The sequence below is a fragment of the Nicotiana tabacum genome, chromosome 11, assembly GCF_000715075.1.
Source record: "Nicotiana tabacum cultivar K326 chromosome 11, ASM71507v2, whole genome shotgun sequence".
In the NCBI taxonomy this organism is placed as follows: Eukaryota; Viridiplantae; Streptophyta; class Magnoliopsida; order Solanales; family Solanaceae; genus Nicotiana; species Nicotiana tabacum.
Genome location: NC_134090.1, coordinates 181,415,597 through 181,440,425, shown reverse-complemented (window position 1 = coordinate 181,440,425; position 24,829 = coordinate 181,415,597). Strand labels below are relative to the sequence as shown.

Below are 24,829 nucleotides of genomic sequence, written 5' to 3'. Positions count from 1 at the left end.
ATAATTTAAATTCATATTTTTTAATAACTTAATTGTACAAATTATATATATATACCTATGGGTTCCGGGCTCGATATTTTGAGGCCCAGTGACACCAAATTAACATTAGTAATTATGTCTATTGATACAATTATTAACTTAATTGTACAAAGTTTGCATTTTCAACTATCAGTATAAGATACTTAAACAAAAGGAATTTTAAGCTAAAATACTACACATTACTACGCTATAAGGCTCTAAATTTTACTACGCTAAAAAGGTCTACATTTTACTACGCTAAAAAGGCCTAGATTTTACTATGCTAAAAAATAATCTAAACTAAACATAAGCAACAAATAAATTTAATTGCAAATAAAACACAAAACGACATGAAAACACATATATATAAATCAGGATATTAACAGATAAATTATTTGACAAATTTATATTTTTTTATAAAATACTAATATTAAATTCGGATAAATTTAACATACTAGTTTCCAAAAAAAAATCACAAACCGAAATAGAACACATACAAATCAAATAATATGCATTATTATAAAAGTTTCAACTTAAAATAAACTGAAATACCTCGATTTAGAATTTTCGCAAAGCAAATAGATTGAAATTTTGACTCCGAAAGTGTAAATCAACAATAATATGAAGCTTTACTCGAATGTGGGACCTACGTTCTTCACCTTTTATGTGACGGGGGACCCAAATTTTTATTTTTTTTAAAAAAATAGTGGTGCAGCGGGTATGGGAGTGGGGGACCAAGAAGAAGAAAAAAATATTGAGGAAGAAGAAGCAGAATGGTCGTCTTGAAGATGACGACTCATGTTTTAAAAAAGGGGTATAGCGCCGGGTATTTGGGCGCTATACCTGTTAGTGTCAGCTTTCTATGTATAGCGCCCAAATACTGGGCGCTATACATTAACGGCACAATTAACGTTAATGTATAGCGCCCAGTATTTGGGCGCTATATATAAAAATGTCATTTTTTTTTTACATCTATTAAGGTGCTACTTGTACAAAAGAACCACATTTTGGTTTCGGACTCTGCCAAAATAAGCAGCATAAGGCACAACAAGTACGAGTACCCATCAGCCACAACATTCAATAAACAATTCAAAATAATTTTAAGTCTAACAAACATAAAAGTTTAACATCAAACGTTATAGTAGAAATAGGATGATTGTTCAAAGAGTTAGATACTTGAATATTGCAGTTTCTAGCTAGAGGTGAAAATGTCAAAAAATTCATGATAAAGTAGCCAACATACTTCAAAAAATAGCGTGATCAAAGCATTTGCTATCGACGCTTCATAATTATCATATGACGACTCCCTTCCACGACTTGAATAATGAATAGTTCACTTAATTACCTTAATTTATGGGAAGCACAAATGATAGATGGCTCGTTGAATTTGGACTTAAATAATGAGTTCAAATTTGTATAATATCTAGCAAATCATCTATCATATTACCCTTCTCATATATAAATCCTACATAAAAGAAAAGAGCAAAGGCAATTATGAAAAAACTATTCAGTAAATCTATCAAGCTTTGAAAGGTAGTAACCAGATGAAATTAGGGATGGCAAATGAGACGGGAGCTGTTGAGCTTTAACCCCCAAAATTTTCAACCCGCACCGCATAAACCGACGTAAGTTTTTCCACATTGATTATTACTCCTTCTGTTCTAGTTTATGTGAACCTATTTCCTTTTTGGTTTGTTCCAAAAAGAATGACCCCTTTTTAAATTTGGAAACAATTTAGCTTAAATTCTCAATTCTACCCTTAGTGAGAAGCTTTTATAACCACACAATATCTGTGTGGACCCCTTTTTGAGTTGTTTAGGACTACAAATTACAAAAGTCTTCATTTTTTCTTAAACTCCGTGTCCGGTCAAACAGGTTCACATAAATTGTAACAGAGGGAGTACATATTAACATAGACAAGTATAATCCACAAGCTCCTAATGAGAATTTGAAATTATCAATCAATGAATTGATGGTACTAGGAAACTGCCTACTCCTAACATCTGTTTGTTGAAAGTTCTATGTACGTCCTTGTATAAGAACTCATTCTTCAGTGTCTGAACGTGTCGGGAATTCCACTCCATAGAGTGCCGGTATGTTCTCCAAATCTTTCTTCGAGAACATTGGCAAAAACCATAATGCCTTATTAGCGCCAAAAACCTTTTAAAAATCAACCATTAGAAAACAATATTGGTCAAACCAAGGCACTCTCAGCAATTGCCTAAACAGTTCAACTACACCTATAACCAACAAATATCATTGAGTGTAGGAATAAAATTATACTCACTTAATAACAGGACTCTCGTATAAATACTATAATTGACTGTCATGATTGAAGAAATTAAAATTCAAGGTCTTAAAAATCATTTAACCTTTCCCCCTTTCCGGTCGCCCTCTGTATAATTCCTGCTGTCAGAGAAACAAGTATCTTTCGGTTTAAAAAATTTGCATCTCCTTATGACTGGTTGCTTAGAAGCTAAAAAATGCTTTATTAAAACAAAAATAGAAGAGCGGGTTATACATATCACCTGTTCAAAATTCCTTTTCCAGCCAAGGTCATACTTCCAGCGCACAGTTTTTTTCTTCTCATAAACCTATAACATAGACAGACGAGACAACAATAAGGTTACAATGAAAAGAAACATATTATCTTTTTTCCTATCCATCTCTTGTCAATTTCATTCCCAGAGTTGAAGGAGAAGCATTAAAATTGACATATAATGAAAAATACCAAGGTTTGACATACCTCCACTGAAGTGGTGTTGCTTGAGAGCAGAGATGCATGCATAATTACAAAACAAAGAAGACTGAGTGAAAAGGCTAGATTCAGAACTGCATCAAGGTCAAACCTGTAAGAAACAAGAAAATCATAACAATCAAGACTAAGTCATTAAGATAGTAGAGACTGCTTACCAAAGGCTAGAAAAACGACTGTAATGTTGCCTGGCGAGAATGAATGATTCTTCGCTTGTCGAAAGAATTTTATAAAACTGGGCAGCAGCACCAGCGTGTCCAATGTTGTTGTCAAAAATGTGTAGACCTGCATACATACTCAAATACACAAACTTTTAGCACAATATAGATATCACTGGTAACTGATGGCTTCAAGAAGAAACTCCTTCCCACCACCAAGAAAAGTAACAGATATATAGGAGTGTACTTAGAAGCACGGAAACCAAACACTGTCATCTAATTGACTCATATTTAGATCCAACATGAGCAAGTGACAGACACAAGCACATTCATATCCAAAAATGTTTTTGAGAGCGCGAAACGCTAAAAAGCGACAGGAGCTCGCCTCGCTTCAAAAGCGAAGCGCACGCTTCACTGGCAATTGTGAAAATACATATAATAATTAATTTATAAGTTGAAATACACATTATAAGTCTTATTCTCAAGGAGTCATACGGATCCTCATCAAATTCTCCAGTAATACAAAGAGGAAAAAGGAGTTTGATAAACTCCAAAATACCTCGTACAGGTGAATCATCAGGTCATTCTATACATCTGGATGATATTCCAGAAGATAGTCCTTTATATGGACAACTGCAAGCTTATTTGGCATCCAAAAAGCAAAGTGATATTTTTGCTTCAATTGCTAAAGAAGAAGACAACGATGATATCAAGTCATACGAAAAATTACCAAAGAAAAAAATGATATTTCTCCTTGAAAATTCTGAGAAAAAATGAACCATGGAAGATATTCCAGAGATACCTGATTATACTACCCGGGTGAATCATATAAAACCCGCACTTATTATGAAACTATTCTAACCAGTACAAGTAGTGCAGAATTCCAACACTTTTCAGGTTATAGCACAAATGAGAACGTTTATAACTTCTCCAAAATCATTATCAAACAGATTATATCTGTTGAAGAATGAGGAATTTTTACAATGAAAGAAAGGCAGATCAGCCTTAACAAATCAGCCATGAACTTTACATATTGGGATTATATCCAGGCGTTCGACAGGGTTCTTTATTATAATAACGAACGACATAAACACACTTGGTTTATTAAGGTGTGTGCAAAGATTTTTGCAAACCCTATTCCTAACTGGTTCTTAAATTGGTGGTCATACCACGGTCCCACAATTAAAATATTACCTGAACCATTTCTTAAATTATACAAAGAATGAGCAAAAATTTCTCCAGTTCTAACAGAATTATATCACGCAGATCATATCAGCTACCTCGATAAAATAGATCAAATTTATTTCTTTATTGAATTCTCGATCCCTTGGATTCATAAATGGACTCCTGAATTGGGTTTCACAGAAGAACAAATCCCTTGCTTATACAGGGTATTCTACAATAATTTCTGGGATAAATTAATGAAGAAGGATCCAAAAACAAATACATTATATGGACAGGAGTTATTGGATTCCGTTAAAACACAAATCCAAATATATTCAACGACCCCTCAAAAGAAGATGATAGAGGATAGCACAGTTAAACATATTGCTCGAAGGATCTCAATTCAAGAAGGAGATAAAACTGATTTAATAAATCAATACTTGGAAGAAGTAAAAAGAAACTTGCTTCAGACACTAGATCAGTGCGAAAAGTCAGACACATCAATGCGAAGTGAAACAAGTGGCGATGATATCGTAGAAGATTCACAACCAACACAACCAGAGATGATACTATCTGATAAAGATATAGAAAAGGTGGAAGATTTCCTCCAACAAATGCAAAATCTGGACAAGAAAAAGACTTGACAGCTTACCAGCCGCCAGGACCCACTCAACAGTAGATTCACTGTTTATCCACAGTAGAAACACTGTTCAACAACAGTAGAAAAACTGTGTAGGGACCCAGATGTGGGACCCAATTTACTGTTTTAGATTCTTTTTTTTTCTCTTTATATAGAAGACTTCTTCATTTGAAGAAGCAGAAGTCGGAACCCTTTCTAAACCTTCTCCATTGTAAATCCTTAGTTTATTTTTGTAACTGAGTTGAAGTAAATAAAGTTTGAAGTTCAACCTTCATCTTCAGGGCCTTGCGTCCCGGCCTTAAAGGTATTTATTTTATTTCTTTATATAGTATTTTATATACTTAGTTTCTGTCCCCAGCCGTGACTATGTCCGGCTAAACAGATTCATATCTATGTTGAAGAACTAATTTCTCTTGCATATTAACCATGAAGAATCCAGACTCTTTCAAAATATAAAGAAATTTTAATATAGTTTCTTGGCTTGGTTCCAAGATGGTGGTACAGTCGACTCTGGTACTACTCTTATTGGCTTTGCCTTAGTGGCTACGTCTAGCCAGCTGTGACATTAAAGCCCGCTGAAGTTGTCAAAAGGGCTATCCCTTTCACAGTTAGAACTGCTAGACACATGGGCTCAATAAGAGTATGTATCGGACCTAGACAGGCCCCTTCATATAGTTAGTTCAACTATATGAGCATACTTCAGGGCCGGGACGCAAGGCCCTGAAGATGAAGGTTGAACTTCAAACTTTATTTACTTCAACTCAGTTACAAAAATAAACTAAGGATTTACAATGGAGAAGGTTTAGAGAGAGAGAGGGTTCCGACTTCTGCAAGAAGTCTTCTATATAAAGAGAAAAAAAAAAGAATCTAAAACAGTAAATTGGGTCCCACATCTGAGTCCCTACACAGTGTTTCTACTGTTGTTGAACAGTGTTTCTACTGTGGATAAACAGTGAATCTACTGTTGAGTGAGTCCTGGCGGCTGGTAAGCTGTCAAGTCTTTTTCTTGTCCAGATTTTGCATTTGTTGGAGGAAATCTTCCACCTTTTCTATATCTTTATCAGATAGTATCATCTCTGGTTGTGTTGGTTGTGAATCTTCTACGATATCATCACCACTTGTTTCACTTCGCATTGATGTGTCTGACTTTTCGCACTGATCTAGTGTCTGAAGCAAGTTTCTTTTTACTTCTTCCAAGTATTGATTTATTAAATCAGTTTTATCTCCTTCTTGAATTGAGATCCTTCGAGCAATATGTTTAACTGTGTTATCCTCTATCATCTTCTTTTGAGGGGTCGTTGAATATATTTGGATTTGTGTTTTAACGGAATCCAATAACTCCTGTCCATATAATGTATATGTTTTTGGATCCTTCTTCATTAATTTATCCCAGAAATTATTGTAGAATACCCTGTATAAGCAAGGGATTTGTTCTTCTGTGAAACCCAATTCAGGAGTCCATTTATGAACCGAAGGGATCGAGAATTCAATAAAGAAATAAATTTGATCTATTTTATCGAGGTAGCTGATATGATCTGCGTGATATAATTCTGTTAGAACTGGAGAAATTTTTGCCCATTCTTTGTATAATTTAAGAAATGGTTCAGGCAATATTTTAATTGTGGGACCGTGGTATGACCACCAATTAAGAACCAGTTAGGAATAGGGTTTGCAAAAATCTTTGCACACACCTTAATAAACCAAGTGTGTTTATGTCGTTCGTTATTATAATAAAAAACTCTGTCGAACGCCTGGATATAATCCCAATATGTAAAGTTCATGGCTGATTTGTTAAGGCTGATCTGCCTTTCTTTCATTGTAGAAATTCCTCATTCTTCAACAGATATAATCTGTTTGATAATGATTTTGGAGAAGTTATAAACGTTCTCATTTGTGCTATAACCTGAAAAGTGCTGGAATTCTGCACTACTTGTACTGGTTAGACTAGTTTCATAATAAGTGCGGGTTTTATATGATTCACCCGGGTAGTATAATTCGTTAATCAGGTATCTCTGGAATATCTTCCATGGTTCATTTTTTCTCTGAATCTCAGAATTTTCAAGGAGAAATATCATTTCTTTCTTTGGTAATTTTTCGTATGACTTGATATCATCGTTGTCTTCTTCTTTAGCAATTGAAGCAAAAGTATCACTTTGCTTTTTGGATGCCAAATAAGCTTGCAGATGTCCATATAAAGGACTATCTTCTGGAATATCTTCCAGATGTATAGAATGTCCTGATGATTCACCTGTATGAGGTACCTTCGAGTTTATCAAACTCCTTTTTCCTCTTTGTATTACTGGAGAATTTGATGAGGATCCGTATGATGATCCTTGAGAATAAGACTTACTAGGGGAAGATCTTCCCCTACCTCTGCCCCTGATGGCCCATGAAGGGTCCATTCTGCATAAATAGCAAGTCATTAGTAATTACAAAAGATATCAGAATTCTATTGCTGATATAATCCTGGCTGGGGAATTCATTTTCAAATTCTTGAAGAATATTAGTAATAGCTTTAAGACTAGAGCATTCCTCTTCAATATCTTTAATAATGTCAGCCATAATTCTATCAAGTATGAGACCCTTTAAGTCTCTGTTTAAATTAATCACTTTAAGAATAGTGATTAATACTTTATCACCTAAAGTCATGGTATAATAACTCATACTTAATCTAAATATTCCCGGGATAGGAAATCCGGAAGGGAATTATCAATTCCATTTTTGTATTGTATTTCAAAATCGAAAGGCGCTAGCTGAGCCTGCCATCTAGCAAATATTAGTTTAGAAGCATCGTGCTTAAAATCTTTGTCAAACATATATTTAACAGATTGAGCATCAGTTTTTATCAAAAACTTTTGGTTATACAAGTCGTCTTGAAATTTTAGAACACATTTAACAATTGTTAACATTTCATGAGCCACAGTAGCATATTTCTTCTGGGCTTCGGTCCATTTACCAGAGTGAAATCTTATCAGGTATTCACTCTTATTGTTGGGATTCACTTGTTTTAAAATCCCTCCATAGCCAACGTTAGACGCATCTGTATCGATAATTTTTTGCCATGTAGGATTAGCAAGGGTTAAACAAGGTAAAGATTTAACACGCTGTTTAATACTTTTGACTAACGCAGTATGCTGGTCAGTCCAAGGCTGCCTATGATCCTTTTTCAGTCTATCGTATAGAGGAGCTAGATCACGAGATAAACTTTTGTAGAAAGGGGATATATAATTCAAACTTCCCAAAAATCTTTGTAATTGAGTCTTGTCAGTAATAACATCAGGAAATTTTGAGGCAAAATCAATTGATCTTTGTATTGGGGTAATTTTTCCCTGGCAAATATTATGACCTAAAAAACGAACATTTGTTTGGAATAGACTCATTTTTGGTTTAGAAATTACTAAACCGTTTTGTATTACAATTTTCTTAAAAATATCAAGATGCTTAATATGCATCTCCAATGTTTTAGAAAATACTAATATGTCGTCAATATAAACGATAATAAAATCTAGATAAGGGTTAAAAATATCATTCATAATTTTCTGAAATTCAGAAGGGGCATTTTTTAAACCAAATGGCATAACATTCCATTCATTGTGCCCAAATGGAACATTAAAAACAGTTCTATAAGTATGCTCTTTAAAAATTTGAATTTGCCAATATCCAGATTTTAAATCGAATTTTGAAAATATATTGGCGTCATATAATCTAGATAGCAAGTCTCTTTTATTAGGGATAGGATATCTAATCCATTTTAGATGTTTATTCAATGGTTTATAATTTATAACTAATCTAGGAATACCTCGTTCTTTTTCTGCAGCATTATTAACATAAAAGGCAGAATATGACCAAGGAGATTTTGAGGGTTTTATCAAACCCTTTTGTAACAAGCTGTCAATCTCGTTTTTGCAGAATTCAACTAGTTCAGCATTCATCTGGCAAAGTCGAGATTTAGTAGGAATATCATCCTCGGAGAAGTTTTCTTCGTAAGGAAGAGTTACAATATGCCTTTTCCGATTCCAAAAGGCACTAGGGTGATCGGCGCAAACATCAACAACCATCTTTTCAGCAATCAATTTAATTTTTTGCTGAACTTTAGCAGATTGTAAAGTATCGAATATATTCATGCTTAATATTTCTAATTGTAATGAATCAACATGCCTTTGTTTCATACTAATCAAGGCGTTAATATCTCTAGTTACGGGATCTGTAACAAAAGAATAACTTATCTTTTTATCTTGATAAGTAGCAGAAAAACCATGTGCATCTATGTTATTAAAAGGATAAATAGCATTAATAAAAGGGGTTCCAAGTATAATTGGAGGGTATAACTGGTTTTTTACCAAAAAGAAGAAATGAGGAATACAGACTTTATTTTGGCAAATATGAGCATTCGGTAGTTTGTACTCTATATCTAAAGCATGACCAGAAGCGGATTTAACCAAATGAGTGGTCTTTTGAAAATATTTAGTTGGAATTAATCCTTCCTGAATGCAGCTTACATCAGCACCACTATCAATCATAGCTATGTCAGTTATAGAAAAATTATTATCGATCAAAATAGTACATTTAATATACCATTTATGTGCAGTAATAATTTGCATCATACCTAAAAACATATCAGATTTTTCTTCAGTCAGATCAGAAATTTCTTTTCCTTTATCATTAGAAAATTCAGAAATTTCTTTAGTCGAAAAATCAGGTAGAGAATTATTTTTCTCAATTTGAGTAATTCGGTGATCGCAAATCATTTGATTTTGCTTAAGAGATTTAATATCCTTTTTCAAATTCTCAATTTCTTCCTTTAAATCATCAAAAGAAGTATCTCTGCTAAGCGTACTGGACTTTTGAAGTCGTTTATTAATTTCAGACAAAGAATAAGGCGCAAAATGTTCAAATTCGTTCTTGTATTTTTCAAAAGGTTTTGAACTATTAGAACTAGAACTTGCAGCTAAATTAATATTTTTTCACGAAGTTTTTCATCGGTAACTTCTTTTAAAAGTTCTATTACATTATCAGATGTAATAGTTTTCATATTTAGATTATGAAATTGTGATTGCAATTTATAAAATTCGTCACTATCACAAGTACAAATATCACCTTTGCAAGTAGTGCAAGAAGTATCAACATTTTTATCACTATCAGAAAAATCAATTAACTCAACTTCGTCTTCAGATTCAGTCTCAGAGTAATAGTCAGATTCTGATCCTGAAGTGTATAACAAGCCATAAACCTTATCGCGTAACTCATCATCGAGTTCTAAGGTTTTCAGCTTTTGAAGCTTGCAATTTGGAGAAATATGACCAAACTTTCCACACTTATAACACTTAATATCAGCGAGATCTCTTTTTGATCTATTCTTCGTAAATCAAGTAGATTTTCGATGCGCTATTCTAGTATCACGTTCTTCCTTAGGCCTATATCTAGACCTCTTTTTCTTATACGGGCTATCCAGGTAAGGATACCTATGATAACTGTTTTTCTTCTTCCTACTTTGAGTAGAAGTTCCGGGTAAACCGAACTGGGTATAGAAGTCACCTAATTGGGATTTCTCTTTAAGCTTATCAATCTTAAGCTGTCTAGAAAGCTTTAGCTCATTACACAATTTTAATCCTTCTTGTGTACATACTCCTATAAGTTTACCATAGGTATAATTACCATACTGAATTTCACTATAACTACCCCTTAACACATTCCTTACTCTTTCAGCAAATAAGGAAGGGAGGCCGTCTATAAACTTGGCTTTCCAATGCTCATATTTATTCTCGGGTAGTTCCATAACCCTACTCATAAAAGTATCTTTATACCATCTAAATTCACTAAGGGTCTTACATCTAAGCCCATTAAGTAAGGTTCTGATGGTCTCATGATTTGAGGTAAATCTACCATTGAAATGCTCTAAGATTGTAAGGATAAGGGTATACACTGCATCTTCTCTACCCTTAACTAGAGCCATACCTATATTATCAACACCTTCGTCGACGGCTGTAGCATTAATAACGAAAGCCTTTTCTTCTATAGATAAATGATTATCCCACCAGCCACGAAGTTGGCCAGTAAATCCTGCAATAATCATTTTGCAAATAGTTCTATCCGTATTTTTAACACTTTTACAGATAGTCGAATACATAAGCATTCTGTGTACGAGAATGGTTAATTGTCTATCAGTTAAACCATCAAGATTTCATTCATAAATTTCGGAACTTTATAAATTAAAATACATATTAAAATTAAGAAGAATAAAAGGGAGGGAAAAAAGAAAACCAACGCCTGCCCTAGCTGTGCAGACACTGGAGGAGAAAAAGTGAAAAAGAGAAGAGAAGAAGAAGAAGAAGGAGGAAGAAAGAAGGAAAAAGAAAGAAAAAAGAGCAGAATCTGGACGGGAACAAGAAGAAGAAAGGAAGAAGAAAGAAAGAAAAAATGAGACGAAGAAAGGAGAAGAAGAAACTTACCTGGAAACCCTAGTTTTGTCGATGAAGAAGAGAGAAGGGGTCTCTGTTTTGTCAAGCAATTACAGAAGCGAGGTTAGGGGTTTGTTTTGTATAAATTAAAAACAGACCCAATCTTTTTTTTTAAAAAAAAGGCCCAGCTGCGATTTTTGAACAAAAGCGATCGATTCGTCGCTTCGCTCGCCTCGTCGCCTCGTCGATTTTTCCTCTGAAGCGTGTGCTTCAACTGTTCGTGTCGCCTTAGGCACAGTAAAGCGATGCTCTGTCGCTTCGTGCTTTAAGCGACGAAGCGCGCGCTTTTCCAACACTGATATCCAAATCCAACACAAACAAATGACAAACACGAGTCTGCCGTGTTGTTTTGATTTATTAAATTTTAGATACACGCCAGTCGATTTTGGCATCTGTGTCTCTGGTTTCGGAGACATGTCCAGAAAGGAGATACCAGGAGGACAATACCAAGTGCAAGATATGTTGTTTTTACAGTACCATCTTGGTACTTGCCTTAATAATATTTACTTATCTTATCAAAAAAATACCAAGAGCAAGATATGAATTTTGGAAAAAATAGTTCGTTCTTGTGTAATAATTGAAACTTATACACACAATCCCGTAACCATATCATCAAGAACTCAAAGCCATAGGATATAGAAGAAGAAGAAGAAGAAGAAGAAAGCAAAAAAGAAAGTGTTGTTTAGCTTCCATCCCTCTACTCCATTCCGTCCAAACCAGAGATTTCCTAAAACCCATACTTGTTTACTCTATTTGTGGACGAACAAACTAATAGTACAGAGAAAGGTTTCCTCATACATGCTATTTGAAGATAGTATTATGTTAATAGCCAACCAGTCAATAAAAAGTTGTAACTATGAGGAGGCACCCAAGAAAACAGGGGTTCTAAGATAAGTAAAAGCATGGCATAATATACATATACCACAAGTTCAGCCGTATAAGAACAAAAGAATAAGTGAGATTTGATGCGATAATGGCATCTAAATGTAGACAAATCAAGTATCTATACACTATTTTCTAGGATGATGTAATTGTAACACGATAAAATAGGATGGTTGATATTGAGGAGTCCTGTGAATGCAATATTATAATGAGTGAACATTGGATCTATGGCCCAACATATCGTCAAGATTAGAGTTGTAAAACTACCAATATTAAGATAGATGTGTGATCATACATGATTGGACAAGATGAACATGCTTACATCAGACACATGATGCAAATAGCACAAATAAAGGATTAAATTAGAAGTCATTGATGATTTGGCTTCTCCTCCTCAGACATACAATGCACCGATATACTCGACGCTGTTGAAGGTGCTCAAACAGGACATAGTGAATCTAAAATTAAACTGAAGGAAGTTGATTTAAAAGATATACAACCTCTAGAAATCAATGGCGCTAAGAACAGAACTCAAAGGAAAGAAAGGATCTATATGGGTGATACCAACTAATTGAGATTTAACAAAAAATTATTTTGTTCCTGCACTAAGATTATGTCCATTTGTTTACCAAAACGTGTTGGTCTAATTAGAGAATTGCATGTCGGTAATGCAACCGTGTCAGATTTATTGAACCTCTACTTATTGGAAATTGCGATTTAGTGAACCTCTACTTTAAGAATAGATGCAATTTGCCTTAAAGACAAATTATGTACTGGTATTGAAAAGGACAGGGCCCAAAAGAGCAGAGTGGATATATGGATTTACATGACCAACTCCAATTGGTTTGTAATTGTGAATTGCAGTTGATTGAATGAGATAAATTGGTTTCTGTGCACTTACAGATACTCTTTTCAAGTTGTCTAATCGAAACTTTCGAGAAGTTTTATTTTGTGTCTCATACAACTTACACTAGTTGTATGAGGCTCCTTTTTGTCTCACAAATTTGTGGACCTCAATCTTACACTTCTGGGTCCACAAAAATCTGGGTCCACAAAACTGTGAGACAAAAAAATTGCCTCATACAACTAGTTTCAGTTGTATAAGACACAAAATAAAATTTTCCGAAACTTTCCTCGTGCTCAAGAGTCAAGATAGCTTTAAAAATTAATGAAAAGATCTTAGGGTCGATTTAGGTCACCAAGATTGAAGCAGGCAAAACCATGTAGAGGGAAAAGAAAGGCTCAAAATGGAGATAAGCAAGTGTTCAAACTCACATCGAATTTCAATCTAAGATACCGTTATTTAAGGAATGTAACATAACAACAGCGACAACAGCAAAAAATAATAACAAGAAGGCAGTGGCGGCTTTGGATTCCGCATATTTTGGCTATGAACATTTTCAGGACCACATTCACAGGCAAGAAAAGGTTGCAGGTATGTATCTACTTGATTTTTCTGCAAAAAAACATTACACAAAAACAATAAGTATTACAAAACTAACTCCATACCACAAAAAGGAGGAAAAACTTGTAGTTGCGGGACCCCACACAGTTGACAACCCATATGCAGTGATGATCCATCTTAAGAACACATCTGTGACCTACAGGACATGACAGAATTTCCAGTTCAGCAGATATCTATTTTAGGTCTCATATATGTGCCTAATTTCTGCAAATTGAGATATGCCATGATAGCCATAGAACAACAGATTTTAAGGATAAATTAATGCAAATAATCATGTGACACTTCTAAGACATGGTGCAGAGAGATAGAAATCACCACGCTTACTACTTCATGGCAAAATATACATACCCAAAATCAACCAGACTTTGACAGGAGAACTGTTTAACGATACAGAGAAGAGATATGAAAACAACAATAAACCTTTCATCTCACACCCAACATGCTAGATAAGGATTGAGATAAAGATCTTAGGAGGCATTGCTCCAGCATGTGCTACTCCTTTGGGCTAGAGGCGGAAAATGGATAAAACAGTAACAAACATGCAGGGTATAAATGGGCATGGGTGAAGATTTATACAACTCACATATAATCCATTTACCCACCTCGTCACCTATACCTCCACCGAAGGCAAGAGGAAACTTTATCTTGGCAATCGTAATTTGGATATAAGCATATACTTAATTAGAATAGCACGTACAAACAGAACAATGATGACAACGTGGTGGCTTGCCATTTTGGCATTGACTGCAATAGCCTCTGGACTGTGACTGTCTTCTTTCTATCTGGTCTGTTGATACTGTTGGAGTATTGTTCTCGATTGATGCATAATCAGTTAAAGCAACAGAATTACCCTCCTCTATGTTCTGCTCAGATACTAGTTTCCAGTTTTCAGGGACCGAACCAGGGTCCTGAATTACCACCTTAATATAGCTCCACATTAGCAATACAAGCTGCAAGATGAATTACAAGTTTATATTAGGCTACTGAATCAAAGGTAACAATCCTCAAAAGAAAATGATGCCTCCTCTAGGTAGTTTCCTGGTAATTTGTGTACCAAGTCGAAGTATAAAAGTAGGTATTGTTCCTGCGAATTTTCTATTTCAATAAGTGACTCATGTTTGCAACGTACAAATGATCTGCAACTCCAGGCATATCAAAGTGAGCAAAAGCGCAGTGTCTATACAATAAGGAAATGTCTGAGTCATGTATTTCATGAATCTCATGAACACAGCAAAACGGCAGTTTCTGAACAAATACAGAATGGTGGATTCATGTTTATTAATGAATCTTTCGGACATGATAGGCAAAGTAAAGTTTCATTATAACATGGATTTTGAGTCTGGTAAATAGAACGACAAGAATGTTATAAAGGAACCACAACAGCTCAACATCAAGTACTACATACTGCAGCCTGCAGGTTTGGAGAAGTGTGAATTAGATGGGAATTCTCAAAAGACATGAGGGCAAGTAGATATTCGCCAATGCTGCTGTATGCTTCAGATCTTAACAAGAATGCTAAGCATTTAGTCATCATTGTCTCATCTATCTCTTTGAGCAGTAAGGAATTAGAGTTTCAAACTTCTCTCTTTACATGTTCTATGAGTTACTTGAGCAGGCAAGCTAAGGAAGTGGGAGATTGTCTACCTCATGCTTGAGTCACTCAAAGTAGTCACTACTCTTGCAAATGACAGGCAAGACTTTGACTAGTTAGTAATATCATAGATAATCACAACTGGCATGAGAGAAAAATCTAAGGACAAAATCTGGGCACTTGCTCAAATACTCTAACCCTTAACTGCTAAAATTGCATGCTGGATAACTAACAACTTGTTTTCCAATTTCAGTTTGGTCTAAACCTTTCCTTTCCAGCTTGTAGGAAGATAATTGCTGACTCCACTCAATGGTAAATCTTCCCAAATATATCCTTCAATCCATTTTCCTTGATGGGATTACCTTTCAAATTTTTCTTGATTTTTTATATGACAGCCTTTCATCTACACAAGTTTGGATTGTCATTAATTTTGGCTACCTTTTCACATAAGTGAAAGTTTTAGTAATAGCAACAACCAGCACTATTCAGAAAAAAATGTGTATCCATTTTCCATGATATAACATGATGCAAGAACATTGTCGTTGGAATAGTGCAAGCATTGTTGTCAAAGGCAAAAAGCATCAAAATCCCTTAAGCACTTTAGTGAAGGAAGGCGCAAATGAAGAGAAAGTAAAGAATCTTATGTAAGAAAATTACTCGCTCTATTCCATTTTATGTAACACTGTTTTCTTTTTAATCCATTACAAAAAGAATGATATCTTTCTATATTAGAAAACTCGTTCACTTTGAATTTCCCATTTACCCTCAATGATATGCTCTTATAGCCATAAAAAATGCCATGGTATATTTAAGACTAGAAGTTTTTGGTATATGCCAAAAAATTTCTTTTTCCGTTAACTTCTGACACAACCAAATACTGCCAAATAAAATAAATCAGAAGGAGTCTATAAATACCTACAAAGAAAAAGAACCACTATAAATACATAAAGCAACATTCTGAACAAATGAATTAAAAGAAACAGTATGGAAGTGAATTATATGAAGTTCTTTTCTCTTTTTCATATAACTTGATGACAATAGAGTTCGGACCAGTTCGGTAGCACATTGACTATCCATCGAGCACCTATTGCCTCCCACCAGCATGAGTATCGAGTAACTCTACCCCCAAGGCCTACGCAGATTAGGAGAGATCACTAAGTATTTTTGTCTCGACCTTGGTCTACAAGATTTGAACCACTTCACTAACCAATGAGGCACACCCTTGGATACTATGTGAAGTAAGAGATTCGATTCGGAACTCTTATATGTCCAAGGTTCAATATTGAAATAATTTCAGAGGTTTTCCCTGACTTTGTCCGTGTCAACAAACAATTTGAAATACCTTGACTTTTTTAGAACATGTCCGAGTCAAATAGCAATGATTCGAAGCACTTCTTTTTACACTATTTCGGAAACCCAAGGACTCAATCGTTTGGAAATGTAAAATACAGGATTTCCAATCCTAGCAGGAAAGGGAGGGAAACGGATACTCAATTTAAAGTGAGTAAACAGAATTCCATACTCGATCTCATAGATACGTATAGAATTCTACGGAAAGCCGTATTCGATGAAAGTCGTATGTACGGCTTGGAGGCAGATCTTTCATATCTTTCGAGATCCACCCTCCAATATGGGGTAAAAAAGCCAAAATAAATGATTTAAACCCTTATAAAAAGAAAACTGATTCTTGAACCTCTTTCACGCTCATGTCACGTTGAGGTACTGCAGAAAAAAAAACAGCAAAATCCGATCCAATTTATCGTAATCGATTAGTTAACATGTTGGTTAACTGTATTCTGAAACACGGAAAAAAATCATTGGCTTATCAAATTATCTATCGAGTCGTGAAAAAAATTCAACAAAAGACAGAAATAAATCCACTATCCGTTTTACGTCAAGCAATACGTGGAGTAACTCCCGATATAACAGTAAAAGCAAGACGTGCAGGTGGATCGACTTATCAAGTTCCCATTGAAATAGGATCCACACAAGGAAAAGCACTTGCCATTCGTTGGTTATTAGCGGCATCCCGAAAACATCCGGGTCGAAATATGGCTTTCAAATTAAGTTCCGAATTAGTGGATGCTGCCAAAGGGAGTGGCGATGCCATACGCAAAAAGGAAGAGACTCATAGAATGGCAGAGGCAAATAGAGCTTTTGCACATTTTCGATGGACATATGCAATTTTAAGTGTTAGATTAGATTTAGTCAGTGACTAGTTTTCTTATTCTGAACTTCTAATTCCCATTTTTAAGGCCAAATACATCGACAACCCCTTAAAGTTGTCCTCACTTTTCACTTTGACACTTTATTTTAGTTCAGTTCCATTTGAACACTCCAACCACATCTCAAATGTGTCATTTAGACACAAAATTTATAGGCAACCAAACGTAATAGATGCGTGGAATTCACACGCCAGAGTAACCAATAAGATGGAGACACATGGGTTTATTAAAAATTAAAAAAAGACTTTTGAGAAAAGAAAAACAAGAATCCCAACCCACCCCTCCGCTCCGCCATCTTCCCCAACGACCCCAACTCCCCTTCCTTTCCATCTTCTTCTGCCAAACAAAAGAACAAGGCAAGTACTCCCATAACCATGGCTTGGCTCAATTCTATGCCAAATTGCAAATTCCAAACCGTGAAAATTATTCTACACCTCCAGATCTATCTTTTTCACAAATTTTCAGACCATTCCACCATCGAAAACATCAGCCCCGATATTTTGCAAAACTCTGACGAGCTTCAATTGCCGGAAATGGAGTTTCAGGGTTCCAAATCGAACAGAATGAATGCAAAATTCTTGGCCTTCACAGGAAAAGTTCGGAACTTTTTTCTTCTTAGAGTTATACATTAGGAAAATAATACTAATCTAAGCCAAAAACTTATAGATCTAGAAGATTCTAATCTGAAAATTCGAGGAAGAAGAAAAAGAATTCAGATCGAGTGTGATTTGTATGTGTGCGAGAGAGATAGAGGGAGAAAGAGTGAAAAGATATTATTGAAGACACCAATTACCGGAAAACTTTGATGATTATTCCATATTTTCTGTCGAAGAAGGAGGTAAGAGAGGAAGAAAAGGAAAGAAAAAAGCAAAAAAGAGAAAAAGGGTGAGGAGTTTGTTTTTTTGGATCATTTCACGCGCCTAGAAAATGTGAGGTACACTTGACTTGCCATGTCAGCTTTTTGTGTCTAAATGGCACATATGAGATATGGTTGAAGTGTTCAAATGGAACAGACTTAAGATAGAGTGTGTAAGTGAAAAGTGAGGACAACTTTAAGGGGTTGCCGATGTATTTGGCCCATTTTTAATCACATAGAAATAAAGAAAAACATTTTCAGTTATATGCATGATGTTGCAAATCTTCAAGACATCATCAACATTACTTGAATTGGAAGAACAATGACTAGAAAATCAAGATTTCTAGTAGGGATTTATTATCAAACCCCAATAATAAACTAAAAGAAGGGGAATGATTGTTTTTAGAATGATGAACCAAAGTTCAATGTTCATCCAAGGGATTCAATACCCACACTCTAATATTTAAAAGAAAATAAGAGAATAAGACATTTTCAAGATATTGACAAAAAATTTAACATTAAGAGAAGGAACTCCACACATAAGCTTTGATAAAATGAAATATGAAGAATTTCCCAGATAGTGACATGAAATTTAATGTTCATAAGAGGGACTTAATACCCAAGCTCCACCATGAAGAAAAAGAAGAAAAGGAGGAGTTCAGGGAATATTTCGTCGGATCATCCAAAAAAAAATTACAAGGTAGCATACGTATGGGAAGAAGAATAACCTGGTTAAGCACCCAAGGGTGTGGCCTCGCAGTCAATATAACTGGAACGACTATAGGATATTAGGGTTCAAATCTCACCTAAAGCAAAAATGCTAGACGATTTCTTTCCATTTGTCTATATGGACAGACTTCCCCTGGTACCCGTGGTATCAGGAGATGGCAGGCACCCCATAGATTAGTCGACGCGCACACAAGATAGCCCGAAAATCATCGTTTTGCATCCAACGGCGGGGACAAAAATTTAATTTCCCAGTTAATGAAGGCTCTTCTGGACAAAAATTTCCAATATTTTAGCTTGAAGAGATACAGATGCTTCAATCATTGTTACTGTATCATAGGGATCTTGAAGCTGCTTTCCAGAAGGGGTCTACTCCAGCCAAGACTTCTCAAATTTTCCAAGTATATTTGCAAATAAAGGAGGATATATCGACTCCATCTGGTGAGTAACCTATGAGATGTTGTCTATAAGCTGGAGTAGATCTCTCATTCTTTCTCATGAGAATCTTGAGACATTAAAGTCACCACCCAAGGCATAACCATAGTCCTTCAGTACAGAAAGCTCGAACCTAGTCTTTCCATTCATTTCTAGCATTTCGTCCATATGCACCCGAGAAATCGTTGAGAAATAATAAACAATATTTGAGAGAACAACAGAGATAAGAGTGACAACTACTTATAATATCTTTACACGTCACCGTCATTTATCTCACAGAATTGGGATTCCTCCACTTCTGTTAGTGGTTGGTAGGGAAATATACACCACCCAGCTTCACTTTGCCCAATAAATCTCCCTTCCATTCTTCCATCTTAGATCTTTGAACTCCTCCCATTCTAGCTTACAATTTTTACCTCCATTTGTCAACAATTAAATATGGCTTTCCTCTACTCTATCACCCCCATATGCGTAGTTGATGTTGAAGTTTAGCTTCTTCAATTCTTTCTATTCCTAATCCAACTTGCAGTTTTTCCATGTATTAAGCCGTCTCAAATAAAGTTCACATTCTTATAGAGAAGCTTCTACCTCATATTATAGAACACCAAAGGAAACACGTATTAGCAAACCTTTATGTAACAATCCATTTAACCTTTCTTTCTTAATCCCTACTAATCAAAGGGAGTTATCCGATTTTGAGGCGAAGGATAACACAAAATGTTACCTGTTTTCACTGCTCCAGTTGAAGAATTTTTTTTTCTTTGTACAATCTCTGAATAGCAATGAACTTATTTGTCAGCAAAGAGTAAACATTGGCAACTTTGGTCCAAGTAGCAGAGTCACATTCGTTCAGATTATATGGAGATAGGAAGAAGGAACAATTACAACATGAAAAAATTTCGTAATGGATATCAATCCAATAAACATTCCAATAAACAACAATTGTTGTTGTTGTTGTTGTTGTTATTGTTGTCTCATCTTAATGTGGTGTTAGAGCCAGTTGAATTTGGGATAGAGATAGGGACAAGAATAATTTAATTAATAGCGCACCCTCGCTATCTCCTTTCTCTACCTCTTTTTCTCTCTTCTTCACATACTACATTCCAATTCATTACTAGCCTTTTCCATAGTAAATAAAGAATCTAACAATGTGTAATAGTCCAACTACAAACACATATATCTTCTTCCCATACTACATTCCAATTCATTGCTAGCCTTTTCCACAGTAAATAAAGAAAAACACATCTAACAATGTGTAATAGTCCAACTACAAACATATATATGCTTATAAGTAAAGGCAAAATATAAGAAGAACTTACAAGGATATGAAAAGTGAGGAAAGACAAGAAGGAGGTGAAGCTGCGAGCGTGAAGGAGGTGGGGAGCCAAGGTAAGAAGGACAACAGCATAATAGGAGAGGGCGACAATAGCGAAAACGATGAGGATCATGAAATAGCCCAGGACTTTCAGTCCGGAACATAGCCTGAAAGGGTTCATTGCAGGAGGCACAAGTTGTAGAACGGGCAAGGACGCCCTTCTGGATCGAGCTGGGAACAAGCGTCTCCAGTTATGGGAAGCCAGCTCGAAATTGTGAGAACGCCGGTCACCGAGATTATCGAGTGTCGCCCGGCCGAGAGGAGATTAATTTGTCTTTGTCGGTGTGTTTTACCACATCCAAGTAAACACTCTCTCCTGTGTCTCAGATTGTTGAAATTTTTGACTCAACTTTGCCTTAGTCCAGGAAAAAGAATTTTTTAAATTTTTATATATGTGATTAGATCAAGGAAAAAGAATTAGATCGACGAACCAAAAAGAAAAGGGGAAGAACGAATAAAGCAAAAAATAGAGTGCGAATACACATTTGATGTGAGCAAGCAAGAAATCATATATTAAAAGTAGTAAGGCTATTACTTAAATATCGTTCGTCTTTTTATCTTTTAAAAATAGTTTTTACTTGTAATTTAATTTACTCTCCTAATAATTAGGATTTTGAAATCAATTAAATTTTTGCATATATTAAAACCTTTCCTTATTAAACTAGGTAAGAAAACCTAATATTTAGGAATTTAAATCAATAAATATTTTACCTTATATAAGTTATACTAATTGAACATAATTCCTTTTTGATGTGCACGTTCTTATATGGTGAATTCAAATGATTTTCAATCAAAAACTTAAAATATGGGAACATAAAATCATATATCTATACTATATTAAAAGCACGAAGGCCCTTAGCGAAATATCGTTTGCCTTTTTTTATCCTTTTAAAATAGAGCTCACACTAGACAAAATAGTCATTTAATTATTATCTTAATATTTAGGACTTTAAAAGAAACTAAAATTTGATTATTAGATTTTTCCTTATTGAATTAAATAAGAAACCCCAATATTAAGGACTTTAAAATAGATATTATTTAAGAGAATTAGTTAAGAGTATTACGTTTATTTTCCTTGTATACTCACGTGATTTCCATAGAAATATGTTTACATTGATTCCTCTTATTAGGGAACCTATAATTCTAACATTACCTAATTAAATATTTGTTCTAATTATTAAATGTAGTTTTCAATATTACATAAAATCGATAAAGAGAATAATATTATGCTCGAGTAGGAGAATAGTTTGAAAATAATTTGTATCTTCTATACTATCAAAAAAGCATAAAATCTCAACAAATAATTAAGTCTTTGAATTAATAAAGCAACGGAAAAGTCAATTCAATTTTGTTTTAAAATTATTATGTAAGTAAACTTATTTGTCAAGTTGATAAAACTCTTAAGGTACACAAATTATTTTACACAATAAGAGCAATTGCCGTGAAAGAAATAAGAAAATAGAGAAAAATTTATTATAATATAGTATTAAAAGTTAAATTGCTAAAATATTAAGTTGAAGCAATAAGGATATAACCCAAGACAAAAAAAATCACAAAAATTACCCTTATCATTTTTCTTTCTTTTTATATTTATTTTAATAAATGTAGCTCCCTATATTTTTCATATCGTATTACATCATTTTTTATAATTCAATATTAGCTATTTCATACTTTATATTGTTATTTATCTATGGGTTTCTAGGAGCTATAGTTCTATCTCTACGCTCACAAATTTCTAAAAGACCCAAAGATTCAAATTCTTCAATTTATTTTATTATCTTTGAATAATTATTTTAAAGTATTTTTTTGTTATTTGTTTATAGTATTTGGTAATAAAGATAACAATAATTTTCATAAGATATATATTATCTCATAAATCATAATAAGATATATAAAGACTTATGTGGCGTAACATTTCTTTGTTTAATGAGCTAGCTTAGTGAGATTAACATTCATTATATTTAGAAGCTTACATTTTCTTTCTTTGATATTTTTTCAATAACTAAAACACATTATTGAATAATATATATATAATTTTTAAAAATTATATATTTATTGATATAGGTACACGCGCAAAGCGCGTACCCTAATACTAGTTAAATTAAAAGTATTTAATACAATAATGTATAAACTAAAATTGTTTTAACGCGAAACAATCAAATATGCATTTTAAATATCTTATTTTAATCAAATAAAATATTTAATCCATGTTCAAATTAGCACACAAAATGATTATTTGATGCCTTACATAATCATATTAATTAGTACAAGCCTAAATTTATATAATAAAAACACGAAACTTCAACACGAAATGTAATTAAATTTGTATCCTTTAAAAATAAATTTTATATTGAATAAAAATGTAATATAAATAATTTATAAATATTTAAGACTTTAAAATTAATTAAAAGTTTGCTTATTAATTTTTTTATGTGAACTATGTACGGAATCCAAATATTTAAGACTTTCAAATGAATTATATATATAGAAAAAATATCTAAATTAATATGTGCACAAATACAATTAGTGAATTTAATAAGTTTTTATAGTATTTGTTCGTCCTATAACTTATGTTTTAATGCCCACGCATTTTTCAACAAAGTTATATAAATCATAATTTTTTTTTAATTTTAAAAATTAAAACCTCACTACATGGATAATATCGAAACCTTTGAATGGAGATAAATTGAGAGAACATATGATTTATATTTTTAAAATATGTTATTCTATAAATCTTTAAAGAATCAAAATAAAAGTCTATACCTTGTTTGTGTCTTCTCGAATGAACTTGAGAATAGCTTTTTAAAAAATTAAAATAATCTTAAATCTTCAAGAGTTATGCATTCTTATTGAAACTAACAAAAAAGCACGATAACTCATGAAATTAAAATGACAAAACTATAAAATTGGAACATAATTAAAGGTGAATATATTGAATAATGTTTGAGGACTTTTATGAACAAAGTTTTTTCTTTTATGTATTAGTTATAGAGGATCAATAGTCATCAATTTCAACAGCTTATATTTTATTTATAACATAACTAAAATATATATAATTTTCTTACAAAATACTACTCATTGAGAAGGGGAACATGCGCATCGCGCGAACACTAAAACTAGTAATATGAAAAGAAGAAAGGACGAAAATTATCTTTTCAATAATAATCATAACTCTTGTTTTAGCCAAGAGAGTTCTTTCAAAGTCTTATTATTTAAAAGAGTTAATGCCTTAAAATCTTCTTTTACCTATAACTTTGTATGAGTTACCTATTTAAACTATAGAGTATTCCCAAAACCTCCTTAAACTATATTCCCTTTCATATTAAGAACCGCAAAGGGCCAAATATATCCATGTACTATGAGAAAAGGTTTAAATATATCTTTTATTATACTTTTGGTCCAAAAATATCACTGTCGTAATACTATTGGTTCAAATATACACTTCTTCCGTTAAGTTTGTCCAAGGTAGACATCCAATCCTACGTGACACTGATATTTGATGAGGGGCGCTGAGGTGGCAAGCCATGTGGCATCCACCTCATCAAATGTCAGTGTCACATAGCAGTGGATGTCCACTTTGGACAAAATTAACGGAAAAGGATTATATTTGAACCAATAGTATAACAATATGGGTATATATGGACTCAAAGTATAACGAGTGATACATTTAAACTTTTTCTGAGAGTACATGGATATATTTTGCCCTTTTCCGTATTAAAAATCCCTCGGTTTAATTTTTAGAGATGCGTCTGGTACACGCTCCTAATTAACTAAAATGTGTCATGTGACACTACACATAGCTATTTAACTCAACCTAAAATTCCCCCAAACAATATGTGTCCCCCAAACCCTCTTGAACTATATTTCTCTATATACTAAAAATTTCCCGTTGAATTCTTAGAGGTGTGTCTGTGTAACTATGAGGGTGTTTGGATTGGCTTTTAAGCTCTTTTTAGCTTTTTTTTAATGTTTGACAAAGTTAAAAATTGCTTAAAATAAGTTAAAAACTGCTTAAAACGAGCCAAAAGCAATAAGCTGGGCAACCCCAACTTATTGCATTTGGCTTAAAAACTATTTTTGC

The 24,829-nt window shown here is 33.8% G+C and overlaps 1 protein-coding gene across 3 annotated transcripts; it reads right to left on the bottom strand.

The window, feature by feature from the left end:
• Nucleotides 1–1,849: 1,849 nt before the first annotated feature.
• Nucleotides 1,850–21,162, bottom strand: LOC107793346 (putative protein S-acyltransferase 12). Of its 3 annotated transcripts, none has more exons than XM_075225828.1 (7): nt 20,693–21,157; nt 14,238–14,490; nt 13,585–13,676; nt 2,932–3,058; nt 2,765–2,850; nt 2,547–2,612; nt 1,850–2,178 (listed from the first exon to the last, which is right to left on the bottom strand). In XM_075225828.1, the coding sequence occupies exons 1-7, from the start codon at nt 20,867–20,869 to the stop codon at nt 2,062–2,064; spliced, it is 918 nt and encodes a 305-aa protein (XP_075081929.1). In that variant the 5' UTR covers nt 20,870–21,157; the 3' UTR covers nt 1,850–2,061. The 3 variants fall into 3 exon arrangements, with proteins under 3 accessions (XP_075081929.1, XP_075081931.1, XP_075081932.1); XM_075225830.1 differs by lacking the exon at nt 1,850–2,178 and adding an exon at nt 2,186–2,427 and having other exon boundaries at nt 20,693–21,162; XM_075225831.1 differs by lacking the exon at nt 1,850–2,178 and adding an exon at nt 2,186–2,424 and having other exon boundaries at nt 20,693–21,162.
• Nucleotides 21,163–24,829: the final 3,667 nt, after the last annotated feature.

Coding starts and splice junctions, on each gene's coding strand:
- LOC107793346 (XM_075225828.1), bottom strand. CDS start 20,869: ATGAACCCTTTCAGGCTATGTTCCGGACTGAAAGTCCTGGGCTATTTC. Junction 2,851..2,931: donor AGTCGTTTTTCTAGCCTTTG/GTAAGCAGTCTC, acceptor ACCTTGATGCAG/TTCTGAATCTAGCCTTTTCA. Junction 2,179..2,546: donor GGAAAAGGAATTTTGAACAG/GTGATATGTATA, acceptor GATTTTTAAAAG/GTTTTTGGCGCTAATAAGGC.